The 15,250-nt window shown below is 47.0% G+C and overlaps 1 protein-coding gene across 1 annotated transcript in view; it reads right to left on the bottom strand.

Annotated features, from left to right (window-relative positions):
* Positions 1-15,250, bottom strand: part of BMERB1 (bMERB domain containing 1) — a 140,216-nt gene that overhangs the window by 43,659 nt on the left and 81,307 nt on the right. Inside the window, exon 2 of the mRNA XM_043914389.1 lies at positions 14,443-14,566. Within this exon, the coding sequence (XP_043770324.1) occupies positions 14,443-14,566 (124 nt within the window). The remainder of the gene's footprint in view (positions 1-14,442; positions 14,567-15,250) is intronic.

Here is a 15,250-nt window from a genome sequence, read left to right as displayed (position 1 = left end):
GTCTTTGTTGCTGCGCACAGGCTTTCTCTAGTTGTGGCAAGCAGGGGCTACTCTCAGGTTGAGGAGTGTGGGCTTCTCATTGTGGGGGCCCCCCACAGAAGCTGCAGAGCATGGGGTGGACAGCTGGCAGGCTTCAGGAGTTGCAGCACGTGGGGCTCAGCAGTTTGTGTTCCCAGGTTCCAGAGAGCAGGTCCAATAGTTGTGGCGCAGGGGCTTAGGTGTGCCATGGCACGTGGAAGCTTCCTGGATCAGGGATCGAACTTGCGTCTCCTGCATGGGCAGGCGGATTCTTTACCACTAAGCCAGCAAGGAAGCCCTCTTGATGGGTTATCAAGGCTCAACTGGGGAAGCAGAGCCACCATGAGTTATGGGGCAAGGGATGCATTATAGGAATTAGATCGGCCACAATCATGGGAGCAGCCGGTGAGGTGGAGGTCAGGGGAGGGAAGGTGAGGACCAGAGGAGACACCGAGCTGCCGATCTGAGAGATCAGGCGTGTGCATCTGGTTATGGTGGGGCTGCAGAGGGGGCAGGTCTATGCAAGTCTGTTGCCTTGTCTGCCCCGTGTCTAGAAGACATGGGGCCACGTTTGGTCAGCAGGTCAGACAGTCCAGAACACAAGCTGGACAGGAAGCGGCGGACAGTGAGGATGAGCCGGAACCACCTTCATGCTGTAACCACGGCTGCCCTCAAAGGGTCAACACTGCTGCTTCCCTACCGCCTCCCAGAATCTCCCGTTTTTATTTTTAGTTTCTCATCATTATAGCTAACATTCATTGCATACTTTATAACAAGTCTGGAGAGTACTGTTCTAAGTGATTTTAGATTTAATTTCTTTTTTTTTTAATAATGCGCACCTTTTTTATTTAGTATCACAACATTAGTGATAATGATTGCAGTAATTTTTTTTTTTTTTTGGAGTATAGCTGCTTTATAGTCCTGTGTTATTTTCTGCTGTATAGCAAAGTGAATCAGCCGTGTGTATAGACAGAGCTGCTCCTCCTTGGATTTCCTTCCCATTTGGGGTCACCAGAGAGCACTGAGGAGATTTCCCAGTGCTACACAGTCAGTTCTCATCAATTATCTATTTTGTCTCCCACCTTTTACTTGGAACCACACAGGGAAAGGGATTCTGGGAAGCAGAGCTCTTAGCATAGTTAAGTTTTTTTTTTTTTTTTTTTAATTTTATTTATTTAGTTGCCCTGGGTCTTAGTTGCAACACGTGGGATCTAGTTCCCTGACCAGGGATTGAACTCAGGGCACCCTGCATTGGGAACACAGAGCTTTAGCCACCAGACCACCAGGGAAGTCTTTTTTCTTTTTTTTTTTTAATTTTATTTCATAGTTAAGTTTTCAAGAGAACATTTCAGCACAGACTAGAAGGAATAAAGATAGTTTAGTAAAGGTGTCAGAAGTCAGAGGAATGTTAGTACCTTAATAGTTGGTACCCAAATTCCTCTTAGGGAGGAAATGTTCTGGGAATCATAGTTTAACAAACTCTTGGGGTAGCGTTCCCGAGAGCCCAGGCACCTTTAGGTGCCATGGCTTCTCAGAAGAGCGTGAAATTGCTCTTCGTGGGGCAGGAAGAGGCCAGTGTCTTAATGGGGACGGAGGGAGCTGAGAAAAACAAGAGCAAGGGAGGAGATGAGACTGGCTCAAGAAAAAGAACTACCTTGTGCAGGCTGATGAAAAAGACCTTATTAGCCAGGAATATAAAATGTGGATTTTTAAATAGCTTGTAAACAGCTCGGTGCCACCCCCTCTGTGATCCTTAGTTCTACAACTCCTCAAATGACCTGTGGGAGTATCGCAGGCTTTGTTTTGATTTGTTGTTATGGAAACTGAAGCATCTGCATTGCACATCCACACAGATGGTGGTATAGAACCCAGGAAACCAAGCCCAAGGGCAGAGAGGATGTAAGAGGGAACCTGCTAGGTATTCAGAGACCACTGTCACGGATTTTGGTTTTCCCCAGGCTGTGGCATCATGAGTGGGAGGTACTTCTCCAAGGGTCTGGAGAGTAGGTACCCAGGGTAGAAGAAGATGTGGCATCTTACACAGACCCAGTTCAGCAGGGCAGCCTGAGGAGCAGAATGGGAATGTCTTAGCCAAGTTCATTCTCTGCTTTTGAGGACCCTAGTCTCTCTTGTTTGCTGCTCTTAAGGCAGTGGTGCTGTCTTTCCCACCAAAGTATGGTTTTCTCTACTCATCCACAGTCTTTGGTTTCCAAATCTCCCATCAGTTCAGTTCAGTCGCTCAGTCGTGTCCAACTCTTTGCAACCCCATGAATCGCAGCACGCCAGGCCTCCCTGTCCATCACAAACTCCCGGAGTTTACTCAAACTCATGCCCATAGAGTCGGTGATGCCATTCAGCCATCTCATCCTCTGTCGTCCCCTTCTCCTCCTGCCCCCAATCCCTCCCAGCATCAGGGTCTTTCCCAATGAGTCAACTCTTCGCATGAGGTGGCCAAGTATGGGAGTTTCAGCTTCAGCATCAGTCCTTCCAATGAACACCCAGGACTTATCTCCTTTAGGATGGACTGGTTGGATCTCTTTGCAGTCCAAGGGACTCTTAAGAGTCTTCTCCAACACCACAGTTCAAAAGCATCAATTCTTTGGCGTTCAGCTTTCTTCACAGTCCAACTCTCACATCCATACATGACCACTGGAAAAACCATAGCCTTGACCAGACGGACCTTTGTTGGCAAAGTAATGTCTCTGCTTTTTAATTATGCTATCTAGGTTGGTTATAACTTTCCTTCCAAGGAGTAAGTGTCTTTTAATTTCATGGCTGCAATCACCATCTGCAGTGATTTTGGAGCCCCCAAAAAATAAAGTCTGACACTGTTTCCACTGTTTCCCCATCTATTTCCCATGAAGTGATGGGACCAGACGCCATGATCTTAGTTTTCTGAATGTTGAGCTTTAAGCCAACTTTTTCAGTCTCCTCCTTCACTTTCATCAAGAGGCTTTTTAGTTCCTCTTCACTTTCTGCCATAAGGGTGGTGTCATCTGCATATCTGAGGTTATTGATATTTCTCCTGGCAATCTTGATTCCAGCTTGTGCTTCCTCCAGCCCAGAGTTTCTCATGATGTACTCTGCATATAAGTTAAATAAGCAGGGTGACAAATCTCCCATCACCTAACCACAAAAAGGCTTCCTTAGTGGCTCAGATGGTAAAGAATTTGCCTGCCACTCAGGAGAGCTGGGTTCGATCCCTGGGTCGGGAAGATCCCCTGGAGAAGGGAATGGCAACCCACTCCAGTATTCTTGTTGGAGAATTCCATGGACGGAGGAGCCTGGAGGACTACAGTCCACGGGGTCACAGACAGTCGGACACGACAGAACGACTAGCACTCTTGTTTACTTTCATCACCTAACTGGTCCAGTCTCTCCGTATTCCAGGAGAGAGACTCTGATCAGCCCAGGCTAAGCCAATCTGGCCCAGTTAGCTCTGGCCTGGAAGAGGGGAGTTAAGAGAGGCCAGAACCCCCCACATGCGGAGCTGATTCTCTAAGGAAGGGCAGTGGGGCTGGGAGGCAACCACTGGTGCTTCGGGAACACCAGCTGAGTTAAGCTACTGGAGCTAGAATCTCATCCCTCCTCATTCTTAGCTTAATCTCCTCATTTGTAAAATGTGACTCATTAGTACCCGCCTCATCAGGTTGCCATGAAGATGAAACCCAGTGATCCACTGAAAAAACTGAGCATTGTGCCTGGCACATGTATATGCTCAAGATTCATTAGATGAATTAGTAATGACAGCATTGAGAATTGATCACAGCATCTCAGCACTCCAGCCCTTCACCCATCTGAAGCTTCCATCTTTTACTCTGGACATCTCCAGACTTTGTCTCCTCCCCTGGATTGTTAGGGCAAGTCCTCATAAGTATTATTCACTGCATGTGCTTACTGAATAAAGGAAGGAATAAATAAGTGCTTGGATATCCCTATGTATGGAAACTCATGACCTCCCAAGATTCCAACTTTTGTAATTCCAAGTATTTGCTGAGGCCCCGCTTATGCTGGGATGGTTAACTGGTTTCTCCGCAGCATTTGTGATTCTAGTTCCACAAAGAAACCAACTTGCTCCTCTATGTGACAGTCCTTCGGATGTTTCAAAACAGATCTCAGATGCCCTTGCATCACCTCCTCTCCAGTCTGTATGTACCTTCCTATCATGGAAGAGACCTTCATTCCACCCTCCAATCTCCTCCCTTCTCCTATGCCCCCTCTTCAAAATAAATAGGCTACTACTAAAAGCCAAGCACATGAGCTGGATGTCTGCTCTTACCAAGCATCTGTTAAATTTCCAAACTCAATTTCTTCCTGAAGGAAAGGAAAGTAACATTTAATGAGCATTTATATTGTGGTAGGCACTATTTGTATGTGGGGGGCACTTAACATGATCACTTTTACTCCTCAAAATCACCCTAGGAGAGGTTAGTTAGCTGCATCGCCATTTGATGAATGAGTTAGCCAAGGCTCAGAGAGGTTAAGGTATCTGTTCAAGATTTCACAGCATACAAATGGCAGAGTTAGAATTCAAAGGTAGGTGTAATATCATCTAGAGAAAGTTACAGGCCTTTCCCTTTATCAGAAAATAACTGTCAAAGAACCAAGACATTTAGTAATGAAGGAAAAAAAAAAAAAAGGCTGCCTTTCCTCTGGCAGGACCCAAACTGGGAGGATCTTAGATTTTCCTAATCTAATTTGAAACCCCTGAGGTGTTTAGGGGACTAAGGACAGAAGGACAAGAGTTCCAGGCCAGAATTCCAAGAGGAAAGATCTATGTAACTGATCACTCAAGGACTAGCAGCCAATTAAACAAAGAAAAAGATATAAATCAAGATACTGTGTTAATGAGTAGCTATGGCGACATCCCTAGTGGACCAGTGGTTAAGACCTCGCCTTCCATTGCAGGGGATGTAGGTTCGATCAGGTAGCTAAGATCCCACATGCCTCCTGGCTAAAAAGCCAAAACATAAAACAGAAGCAATACTGTAAAAAACTCAATAAAAGACTTAAACAAAATGAGTGGCTATGCTGTGTAGACCCAGAACAAGAAGGCAAATCTACTAAGGTGTATTTTTTCCCTTCCTGTTTCTCTTTTGAGCAGCCTGTCCTGAAGATGTCAGTGGGGGCTGGCTCTTATCTGAAGAGAAATGAGGCACAGGCAAGCATTATCTGATTTGGGGCTACGTGCAGAGCAAAGAGCCGAGTCCTCAATTGAGATCATCAAGTGATACGGACAAGCAGCTCTCAACCCCAGCTGCCACTCACATCAGGCTTCCAGAGACAAGCAAAGAGCGAGGAAAACCCTGCACTGTCAGGCACGCATGACTGAGCCTGTGCGCACTCTGTCTCATAAGATGCTTTTTCCTTGGGAGATTTCAAAGATGAACACTCAGCATCAGATGAAGCGATGCAGGTTCTCCATGTGGTGTATGTTGTCTTCCCCTCAGCTCCACCGTGCCATAGACATCCCTTGTCACGGTTGCTGCCACCCTGGGAGTCCAGCTCTGCATTTGGCCCTGAAATGAATTGCCACGGTCTCTTAAGGTGGTCAGCTGAACAATGTCCCTCCAAGATATCCCCACCCTAACTCCCAGAACTTAACACATTACCCTAGACTGCAAGTGGGACTCTGCAGGTGTGATTCAATTAGGGATCTTGGGAGGGGGAGGTTATCTTGGATTATACAGGTGGGCTGATGCCAGTAGAGATTGGATGGTATCACTTGTGGTTTTTGAAGATGGAGGAAGGGACCACCAGCAGGGAACGTAAGACACGAGGCTCTGGAAGTGGGAAAGAGCTTGGAAAAGGATCCACCCCTTGGAAAATGAGTCTCCAGGAAAAGCTTGGCCCCACCAACACTTCGATGGCAGAAACCCACTGCAGACTTCTGGTCTCTAGAATGACAAGAGAATAGGTGTGGAGGTGTTTGTTTCTTTGGCCTTGTCATATAGCTTACAGGGTCTTAATTACCTAATCGGGGATGGAACCCAGGCCCTGGGCCATGAGTGCGCAAAGCCCTAACCACTGGCCCACCAGGAAGTCGCCCGTGTGTTAAGTCACCAGCTTGGTATCGTTTGTTACAGCGGCCACAGGAAGCTCATACGCTTTGTAAAGTGCACTGCAAGCTGCTGCACCATGGCCTCCCTCTGCAGGAATCCTGTGGATGGAACCAACTGGAAATGAGTCCGGCACTAAAAACAAGGGAAGTCGAGCCCTTGCTCATTTATTAGGTATAATTTCACGGAGCATCTACTCTGAGATGGGCCACGTGTTGGGTGCTGCCTACACTGTGAGGAGTTTAAACGGCTCAGCCTGTATCCTCATCAAGGCTGAGGCGAGCAGGAGAGAGATGGAGAACACGGACTTGCATGATAAGCACAGATTCATAAATGGAGGAAAAAAGACCTTGGTGACCGGGACAGGACGGGACCCAGACTGGAAAGTGCTGGGAAGGCTTCCCTAGGAAATGACCCTGGATCTGAGCCATGGGGGCAGGGGGAGAGTTAACCAGGCGGGAGCGGGAAGTGGGGGGCATCTAGATAGAAGAAACAGCACGGATGAAGGCTGCTGTGGAAGAGGAGGGACTGAAAGGAGGTCCATGGCGAGCAGAGGTGGGGGCCACAGGGGGAGAATGGATGAAGATGAGAAGGTGGGAGATGGGGTGGGAACAGACTGATGTGAACATTCTGGAATGTGCTTCCTGATGCTTATGTGTGAGAGTTTCTTCCGTGATGAGGGTGATGCTCTTCAAAGAACAATGGCTTTCTACTAGGATAGCCATTAGCCAGAACTGACTACGGAGTGTTTGAAATGTGGCTAAGACTACTGAAGGACTGAGTTTTGAGTTTTATTTAATTGTAACTAATTTACTTGGGGCTTCCCTGGTGGCTCAGTCAGTAAAGAATCCCCCTGCAATGCGGGAGACCTGGGTTGGGAAGATCCCCTGGAGGGGGGCATGGCAACCCACTCCAGTATTCTCACCTGGAGAGTCCCATGGACAGAGGAGTCTGGTGGGCTACAGTCCGTAGGGTTGCAAAATGTCGGACGTGACTAAGCACAGCACAGCACACAGTAATTTAAGTTGAAATAGTCACATGGGGCTCATGCATATCCAATTATACACAACAGCTCTAGGCTGGATAGAGATATTGATAGATAGATAGACGAATAGATAGATATAACCTTATAAGGATTTACAGGATTACAGAGGCTAAGTCCCAAGATCTGTATGTCGCCAACCTGGAGACCCAGGAGAACCAAAATTATAAGTCCCAGTCCAAAGCTGGCAAGCGCCACACCCAAAAAGAGTTGATTTTTCAGTTCAAGTCCAAAGGTAGGAGGAAAGATTGACACCCCAGCTCATGCAGTCAGGCAGGCAAAGCTCCTTCTTGCTTCCTGCACTTCTCACATCTTCAACGGATTGGGTGAGGCCAACCCACCTTGGGGAGGTGCAATGTGGATGTGAGAGTTGGACTATAAAGAAAGCTGAGCGTCGAAGAATTGATGCTTTTGAAATGTGGTGTTGGAGAAGACTCTAGAGAGTCCCCTGGACTGCAAGGAGATCCAACCAGTCCATCCTAAAGGAGATCAGTCCTGGGTGCTCATTGGAAGGACTGATGCTGAAGCTGAAACTCCAATACTTTGGCCACCTGATGCAAAGAGCAGACTCATTGGAAAAGACCCTGATGCTGGGAAAGATTGAGGGCAGGAGGAGCAAGGGACGATAGAGGATAAGATGGTTGGATGGCATCACCGACTCAATGGACATGGGTTTGGGTGGACTCCAGGAGTTGGTGATGGACAGAGAGGCCTGGTGTGCTGCGGTTCATGGGGTCGCAAAGAGTCGGGCACGACTGAACTGAACTGACCTGCTTTACTTTACTCAACTCTGTGGTTGTTGTTCAGTCGCTCAGTCGTATCTGACTCTTTGCGACCCCATGAATTGCAGCACACCAGGCTTCCCTGTCCATCACCAGCTCCCGGAGTCTGCTCAAACTCAGGTCCATCGAGTCAGTGATGCCATCCAACCATCTCTTCCTCTGTCATCCCCTTCTCCTCCTGCCTTTCCCAGCATCAGGGTATTTTCTAATGAGTCAAGTCTGTAGGTTCAAATGTTAATTTTATCCAGAAACATCCTCACAGGCACACCCAAGATAATGTTTAAACAGGCATCTGGGTGCCCCAGAGCCCAGTCAAGTTGACACATAAAAGTAACCATCATAAGAACCTAATACAGGGTTCCCCTTCCCAGCTCAGCAGAGCCCAGGGGAGATCCTTGGGGCCAAGGGCATGAAACCCTTTATGGTAAGACAGTCAAAGCACCCAGAGAGATCTTCCTTTCCCAAAGCTTGTTCTGACTTTGAGAGGCAACAAGGAGCAGCAGACGCCTATCCAATGGGGTATATTTTTTCTCTATTTGATCAGCCAGGTCCCTACCCTCATCCCTACCTCTGCATACACTTAGGAATTCAGGAGGGTCCTTCCATTCAGAGGTCTCACCTGGAACACTCACCCTCCATCCTCTTCAGTCATCTTTTTTCATCTTCCCTTAAGGCCTCCTTCCTTTCTCCTTTCCCAGCTCCTCACATTCTGGTATATTTTGTCCAAGACAAATTGCTTTTTAGATCTTCTGCAATTAAAGGCATCTCTTCCCACCACCTGATATGTACAGTGGCTCCTGCAACGGTGACCTGTTCTTAGGAGAGATGCTATTTAAAACCCAGGGTGCAACCAGAGTGACGCAGAACTGCCAAACGTGGCTGAGAAGTGTCAAGTTACATAAATGCACATGCTTCCTTTTGCCTTTGGCTTGAAGCTTTTCCTAACAGGCTTCAGGATTATCAGCTCATTAAAGGTAAAAAGGAGGCAGGGGTACCAAAATTTTTAAAAATAACAACAATAATAAAGTCAAGTCCCCAGAGCAGAGTTGGACTTGATGGGTAAGAGTCACTCCCAGATCTTAGGGGAGAGAGGTGGTTTTCTGGGTCTTCTCTGGAGATAACTAAGCAGCCCTGGTCCTTTTCCCTCAAGGCATGGTATTTAACAGTTAGAGGAGGCAAGGGAATCTTGGTTTGCCTGTAACCTAGGAAGAGCCCCCTACTTTCACATGTCCTCTCTTTCCATCCCTTGCGACAATGCTGTCAGGGAAGCATCAACACCCCATTGACCAGAAGGGAAAACTGAGGCTGGAATATTCGGCAAGATTTGCTCCAGTCCCCAGAGTCAATAAGAAATAGAACTGGGGTTCAAAACCAGCTGAGAGAGTCTACAGCTTGATGGTTGAAATCATGGACTCTGGATTCAGAGTGCTGGGTTATATCACTGTCTGCTGTTTCGTGGACACTGAACAACCCTGGGCAAGTTACTTGACCTCTCTGAGCATTAATTTCGTCATCTATAAAAAGGGCAGGGATGGTGTTGTATGTCGATTAAGTTGTAGTGAGGAAAGCACTTAGAACACAGCCCAACACAGCAAGTATTTGAAAAGTTGCTGTTTACAACTCATGAACCCTCTACCACCATACCCTGAATCTCTTCCAGGTTCTAGGGCCCAAGTGCTCTACCACACTTGGTTCTTCTTTTTATTATTTTTTTTAAACTTTTATTGGAGTATAGTTGCTTTACAGGAAATGGACCCTGAATATTCGTTGGAAGGACTGATGCTGAAGTTGAAGCTATAGTCCTTTGGCCACCTCATGTGAAGAGCCAGCTCACTGGAAAAGACCCTGATGCTGGGAAAGACTGAGGGCAAAAGGAGAAGAGGGTGGCAGAGGATGAGATGGTTGTATAGCATAACCAACTTAATGGACATGCGTTTAAGCAAATCCCGAGAGACAGTGAAGGACAGGGAAGCCTGGCGTGCTGCAGTCCATGGGGTTGCAAAGAGTCCAACACAAGTAAACAACAGCAACATTTGCGTTACAACGTTGTGTTAATTTCTACCATACAGCAAAGTTAATCAACTACACCTATACATACGTCCCTCTTTTTTGGACTTCCTCCCCATTTAGGTAACCTCAGAGCACTGAGTAGAATTCCCTGTGCTATAAATAGGTTCTCATGATCTATTTTATACATAGTATCAATAAAGTGTATATGTCAATCTCAAGCTCCCAATTCATCCCGCCCCTTTCTTTTCCCCCTGGTATCCACACGTTTGTTCTCTACATCTGTGTCTCTATTTCTGCTCAGTCCTTCTTAATAAAACGAAGTTACTGGGGTCCAAGCCCAGAGTCTGGAGATACTGGAACTCAAGGATTGTGCTCCTGAAATCTATCCTTCACACACCCATCTCTGCTGCCCGCTGCAGCTCTGACTCTTATTAATTAGAAGATATCACTGCCCAGAGCACAGTGTAAAATGAAGATAACCGCCCCCTCCCTCACCTCCGAAGATACTTAATTATCTGAAACCCAGATAAACAGCAGGACCAGGCTTGCAGAGATGATGCAGAAGAGCTGAGGCGGGCCGGCAGGGGCTGCAGGAGGAGTTATGGAAAGCTAATGGTGTGAGTCAGAGCTGGAATCAAGGGTGAGAAAATCAATCTGGGGTTGTCGACAGCCTCCGCAGGCCAGGATGGCGAGAGGCATGGGGACCAGGCCGCAGTGGGAGGGAATGGCAGGTGGGTGGCATTGGGGGGGGTCAAGGGCGGAACAAAGGAGGCTTCAAGTTTCACCTCCTGGACATTTGCCACCAATTAAAGAGGTGTTTTCGTGATACTGAGGCGTTTATTGCCCCTTTCAAATGAAGCTCATAAAATTGCCAGATTTCAAGAGGGAGATCTCTAAACGCCAGTTAAGAACTTGGAAAGCAGGAGACCAGTGAAGGGAAAACATTCAGAGCAGATGCACCCGGTGGTGTGGTGGAGACATGTGCCCGCTGGGGTCACTCATAGCCCTTCTCTGAACCTGACTCTGTGAGCCTTATTTAGGGTGAGCAGGTATGCTGGGGGCGCACCTGACTGGTCCTTCCATTAGCAAGCACTTATTACAGGTTATATGATAATGTGTGCATAGGGCTCAGCAAAGGCCTTACCCACAGTGAGGGTTCTATAAATGTTGACTCTTGTGGTCCCCAAGGACCCTTAGAGGAACATGGCACTACTGCAAATTCCCAGCAGGTTGACTTGAAAACCTTGACTAAGTTGGAGCTCATTTTAGGCTTCAAATAAATCACTTCTCTCCAGAGAAAGGGTATGAAAAAGTCCAAAGCCTGATGCATCAGAGTCATTTCTGTTTCCGCCCAACTGCCTTCAAGATGGCGGAACAAGATGACACCCAGTGTGGGATTGTGGGATTGGGGGCCTCCCAGCAGGAGTCTGCCTTTGCATTCTAGAAGAGTGAGGCGAAGAGAAAAGGCGTCCTTCTGCTGGGAATAAGTAAGGGGCTAACTTAGGGTTCAGGGCTCTGCCCCTCGGAAAGACACCTTGAGTTCAAATCCCAGTTCCACCTCTACAAGCTGGTGACCTTGATAAAGTTATTTCACCTCTATAATTGCAGTCTTCTCATCAGTAAAGTAGAAGGAATAGAACCCACTCCCTCAGAGTGGGTTTATGAGGATTCAAGAAGTTAAAATAAGTGAGCAAATGTGTACAACACACACAGCATGTGTGTAGTGTATCAGTACCTGAGGGAAACAGTTCTTCGGAAAGCTGTCGTGTGCCAAGGACACAGACAAGGACAGGAGAGAGCTAGTATGATGCTGAGCCCGCTTCCCATGAGTTCATCTTAGTTCCCGGGGAGGGGCAGGGAGGCAGAACTCGCAGAAGCCGTCAGTCCCAGAGGAGAGGGCAAGACCCAGAGAGAAAACGGAAACCCACGAAGGGACAATGCTGATCTTTGGGGGTGTTGGGACAGCAGCCTCTAGATCCAGAAAGAGTCAGCACAGCAGGAGATAGTAAAGTGAGAAGACACTCTCTGCCATGAAATATGATCTGACTCACACAGGCTCCAGGGGAGCGGAGGGGTAGTGACTTGATTACTTCCGAGCAGGTGTGACAAAACCAATCTCGCCCTGGTTATTACAGCGGCAGTTATTGGGGTTGTTTCAGTCAAGGGCTGTCACATTCCTCTCACTTGGAGCTTCCCACCTGAGCCTGTAAAGGCTTAGTACAGTCTAAAATTCTATTTCCCCCATATCCTATGCAAAGGGGTCTCGTGTGTGTGTGTGTGTGTGTGGGTGTGTGTATGTGGGGGTGTGTGTGTGTGGAGGGAAGCTATTGGGGTAAGGATGGAGTGTGAAAGAACAATTTTTCCACATTCATCAAATACTAATTGGCCTAATAAATGCTTGGCATTGTTCAAGATTCTGGGATAATTCAACAGAAAAGACTATGGATCAGATCTCTGCCCTCAAAAGCTTACAGTCTTCAAGGCATCATCTTGGGAAATACATTCAGAGCTTCCTTCTTCCTTCATTCTTTCCTTCCCTCCGTCCTTCACTCATTCATTCACTTAATAAAAACTCTGGACTCAGACTGCATCCTACCTTAGCTACTTATTAGCTAAAGCAAGCTCGGGTCAGTTTCTTAACCTCCAATTCCTTCTCTAAAATGCAGACAAGACTGGGACCCACCTACACCTTAAACCCTATAGCAGTATGAAGACCTGGCTTTGAGAAAGAATCAGGAAACCAAATTCCAGAAGGGTTGACACCCAGCCCCTTAGCCCAGGAGGCCACAGATGATGGATGAGGTATTTGTCCAGGTCTGAGTGGGTCATGATTTCTACCTGGCCATCTCGGAGTCGGCTGTGCATCTTTGAGATCAATCTAATTCTGTGCCTCCAGGCAAGGCTACATAGTCTAAAGGTGGGGCTTGGGGGGAAACCCTCATTGTTATCCACCGCTGTCTGCAGGCTGCTAGCAAGACTTCCAAGGGCCAAGAAGCCAGCCCCTCCCTGGGAGCATGTCACTGAGCCTCCAAAATATGTCCTGACAGCACTGACATCCTTCTGTATCTTTTAGATAATTTGATTTATTCAAGTGTCTACTGTTGACATTTGTCTCTAAGCGATCAGACTCACGAGCACGATGGGGAAGTTTAGTGAGGTCACAAGTCAAGAGCTTACGCAGGCCTGGCCCACGGCTGGAGCTTGCATGTTGGCTTATCATGTCTCTGAGCACTTGATGTGTGTGTGCCAGATGTGGGGATAACATGTGTACACACACACACACACACACACACACAAACAGACACGCACAATGCAAAGGTCAGGAAATGCTCAGTGAGAGCCATCGTTGCAAAAGCAACCTTGGCCCCTCTGAGCATCTGCAGGCTGCAGAGAGCCCTTCAGCACTTTAAAGCAGAGCTCACGCTCTCTGTCTCCTTTCTGTTTAAAACACGGGGAGTATATTGTCAACGCTAGTAATCTTTTTTAAATTGGGGTATAGTCGCTTTATAATGTTGTATTTGTTTCTGCTGTATAACAACACGAATCAGTTACATGTATACATATATCCCCTTGAGGACCTCCCTCCCCCTAATCCCACTCCGCTCGGTCACCACACAGCGCCGAGCTGAGCCCCGTGTGCTAAGCTTCAGGTTCCCACTAGCTATCTATTTTACACACAGTAGTATCTGTACTGGGCTTCCCTCGTAGCTCAGTTGGTAAAGAATCTGCCTGCAATGCAGGAGACCTGGGTTCGATTCCTGTGTCGGGAAGATCCCCTGGAGAAGGAAATGGCAATCCACTCCAGTATCCTTGCCTGGAAAATCCCATGGACAGAGGAGCCTGGCGGGCTACAGTCCATGGGGTCACAAGAGTCGGACACGACTCTTAGCGACTGAACCACCATCACCAGTATATGTATGTCATTCTGATCTCTCGATTCAACTCACCCTTAGTGATATGTTTTTAATGTTAGAAAAAATCTGTAGATAAGAACAGAAGCTTAATTATAATTTTAGAACCAAATAGAAGTTCTATGCTCTTTGAGAATGAAACTAATAAAAATAGAAAAAAAAACCCAAGAAAGCAAGACCCAGACAGTAATTTAATCATCTTTTATAGGGTTTTATATTGACTAACAGTTATATACTAAGAAACAGGGCATCCCAGGAGGCACCAGAGGTAAAGAATCCACCTGCCAATGCAGGAGATGCAAGGGATGCAGGTTCAATCCCTGGGTTAGGAAGATCGTCTGGAGGAAGAAATGCCACTCCAGTATTTCTTGCCTGTAAAATTCCATGCACAGAGGAGCCTAGTAGGTTGCAGTCCCTGGGATCACAAAGAGTCAGACATGACTGCGTGAGTGAGCACACAGGAATGAGAAATAGAGAAATAGATACCATAGATACCCACTTCTCGAGGCAGTAGTGAGAATGTGCCCGGCACACAGTCATAAACAGTAAATGTCAGGTTCCCGGGCAGCCTCCCCCTCCTCACTCCTTCCTTTTCTTGGCCACTTCCCCCAAGCACTTACATAAACCTGAGCTCAGATTCCCGTCGGACCAAGACTTCCCGGAGACGCTGGATTTTCGCCATCTCCAGCTCGATCTCCTCTGGTCTCATGGTTGTCTCTGCCATGGAGATGATGTCCAGCTGATCTGTGCAGGAGACATAAAATGCAGGCGTCAAGACCCCCAGGGCTGTATGGTTTTTCAAGAATTCTCTTTGGGACAGTCCCTGCCTTGCTTCAGCGACCTTCACACTCCAAGAAGGCACACGGATCTTTGCCAGTGTTCCAAGTCTGTATTTGTGAGCGGGGCCCTTTAGAAACTAGAAAGCACGTTTCCATGGGAACCGTGTTACAAGGCAGGAGGAGGCTCAGGCGGGGTCACCCAAACCTGTTCAAGGTTATAACGTGCCCTTGGCAGTCCCTGCCTGGTCCCAGCTTCTGCGTCTCGGTCCCTTTGACCATGGCCGTTCATCCTGTCCCAGTCTCCAAGACCAGCGTTTTTAGGCAGAAAAATGGGTGTGATAATTACTTTTAGCAATACCATTAATAATTATCTTATAGGAATACTAAGTAATATAAGTAATAGTAAAATGAAATGATACAAGTTTGTTGTAGAAAACTCAGATAATAGAGATAAGCAAAGAAGGAAGTAAAATGTCATCTACAACCTCTCTGCCCAGAGGGAACCACATTTTGATGGACATTCTTCTGACCTTATATTGACAGTTTTATATATATATATAGTCATATAAGTAGAGCCATATATCAAAAAAAAATAAGACCATATATATGCCACACACACATAGAACCATATAATTACCAAACATATAGA

Source organism: Cervus elaphus, chromosome 10 (assembly GCF_910594005.1).
Source record: "Cervus elaphus chromosome 10, mCerEla1.1, whole genome shotgun sequence".
Classification (NCBI taxonomy): domain Eukaryota; kingdom Metazoa; phylum Chordata; class Mammalia; order Artiodactyla; family Cervidae; genus Cervus; species Cervus elaphus.
The sequence above is the reverse complement of the archived record's forward strand: the minus strand, read 5'-3'. Positions and strand labels throughout refer to the sequence as shown.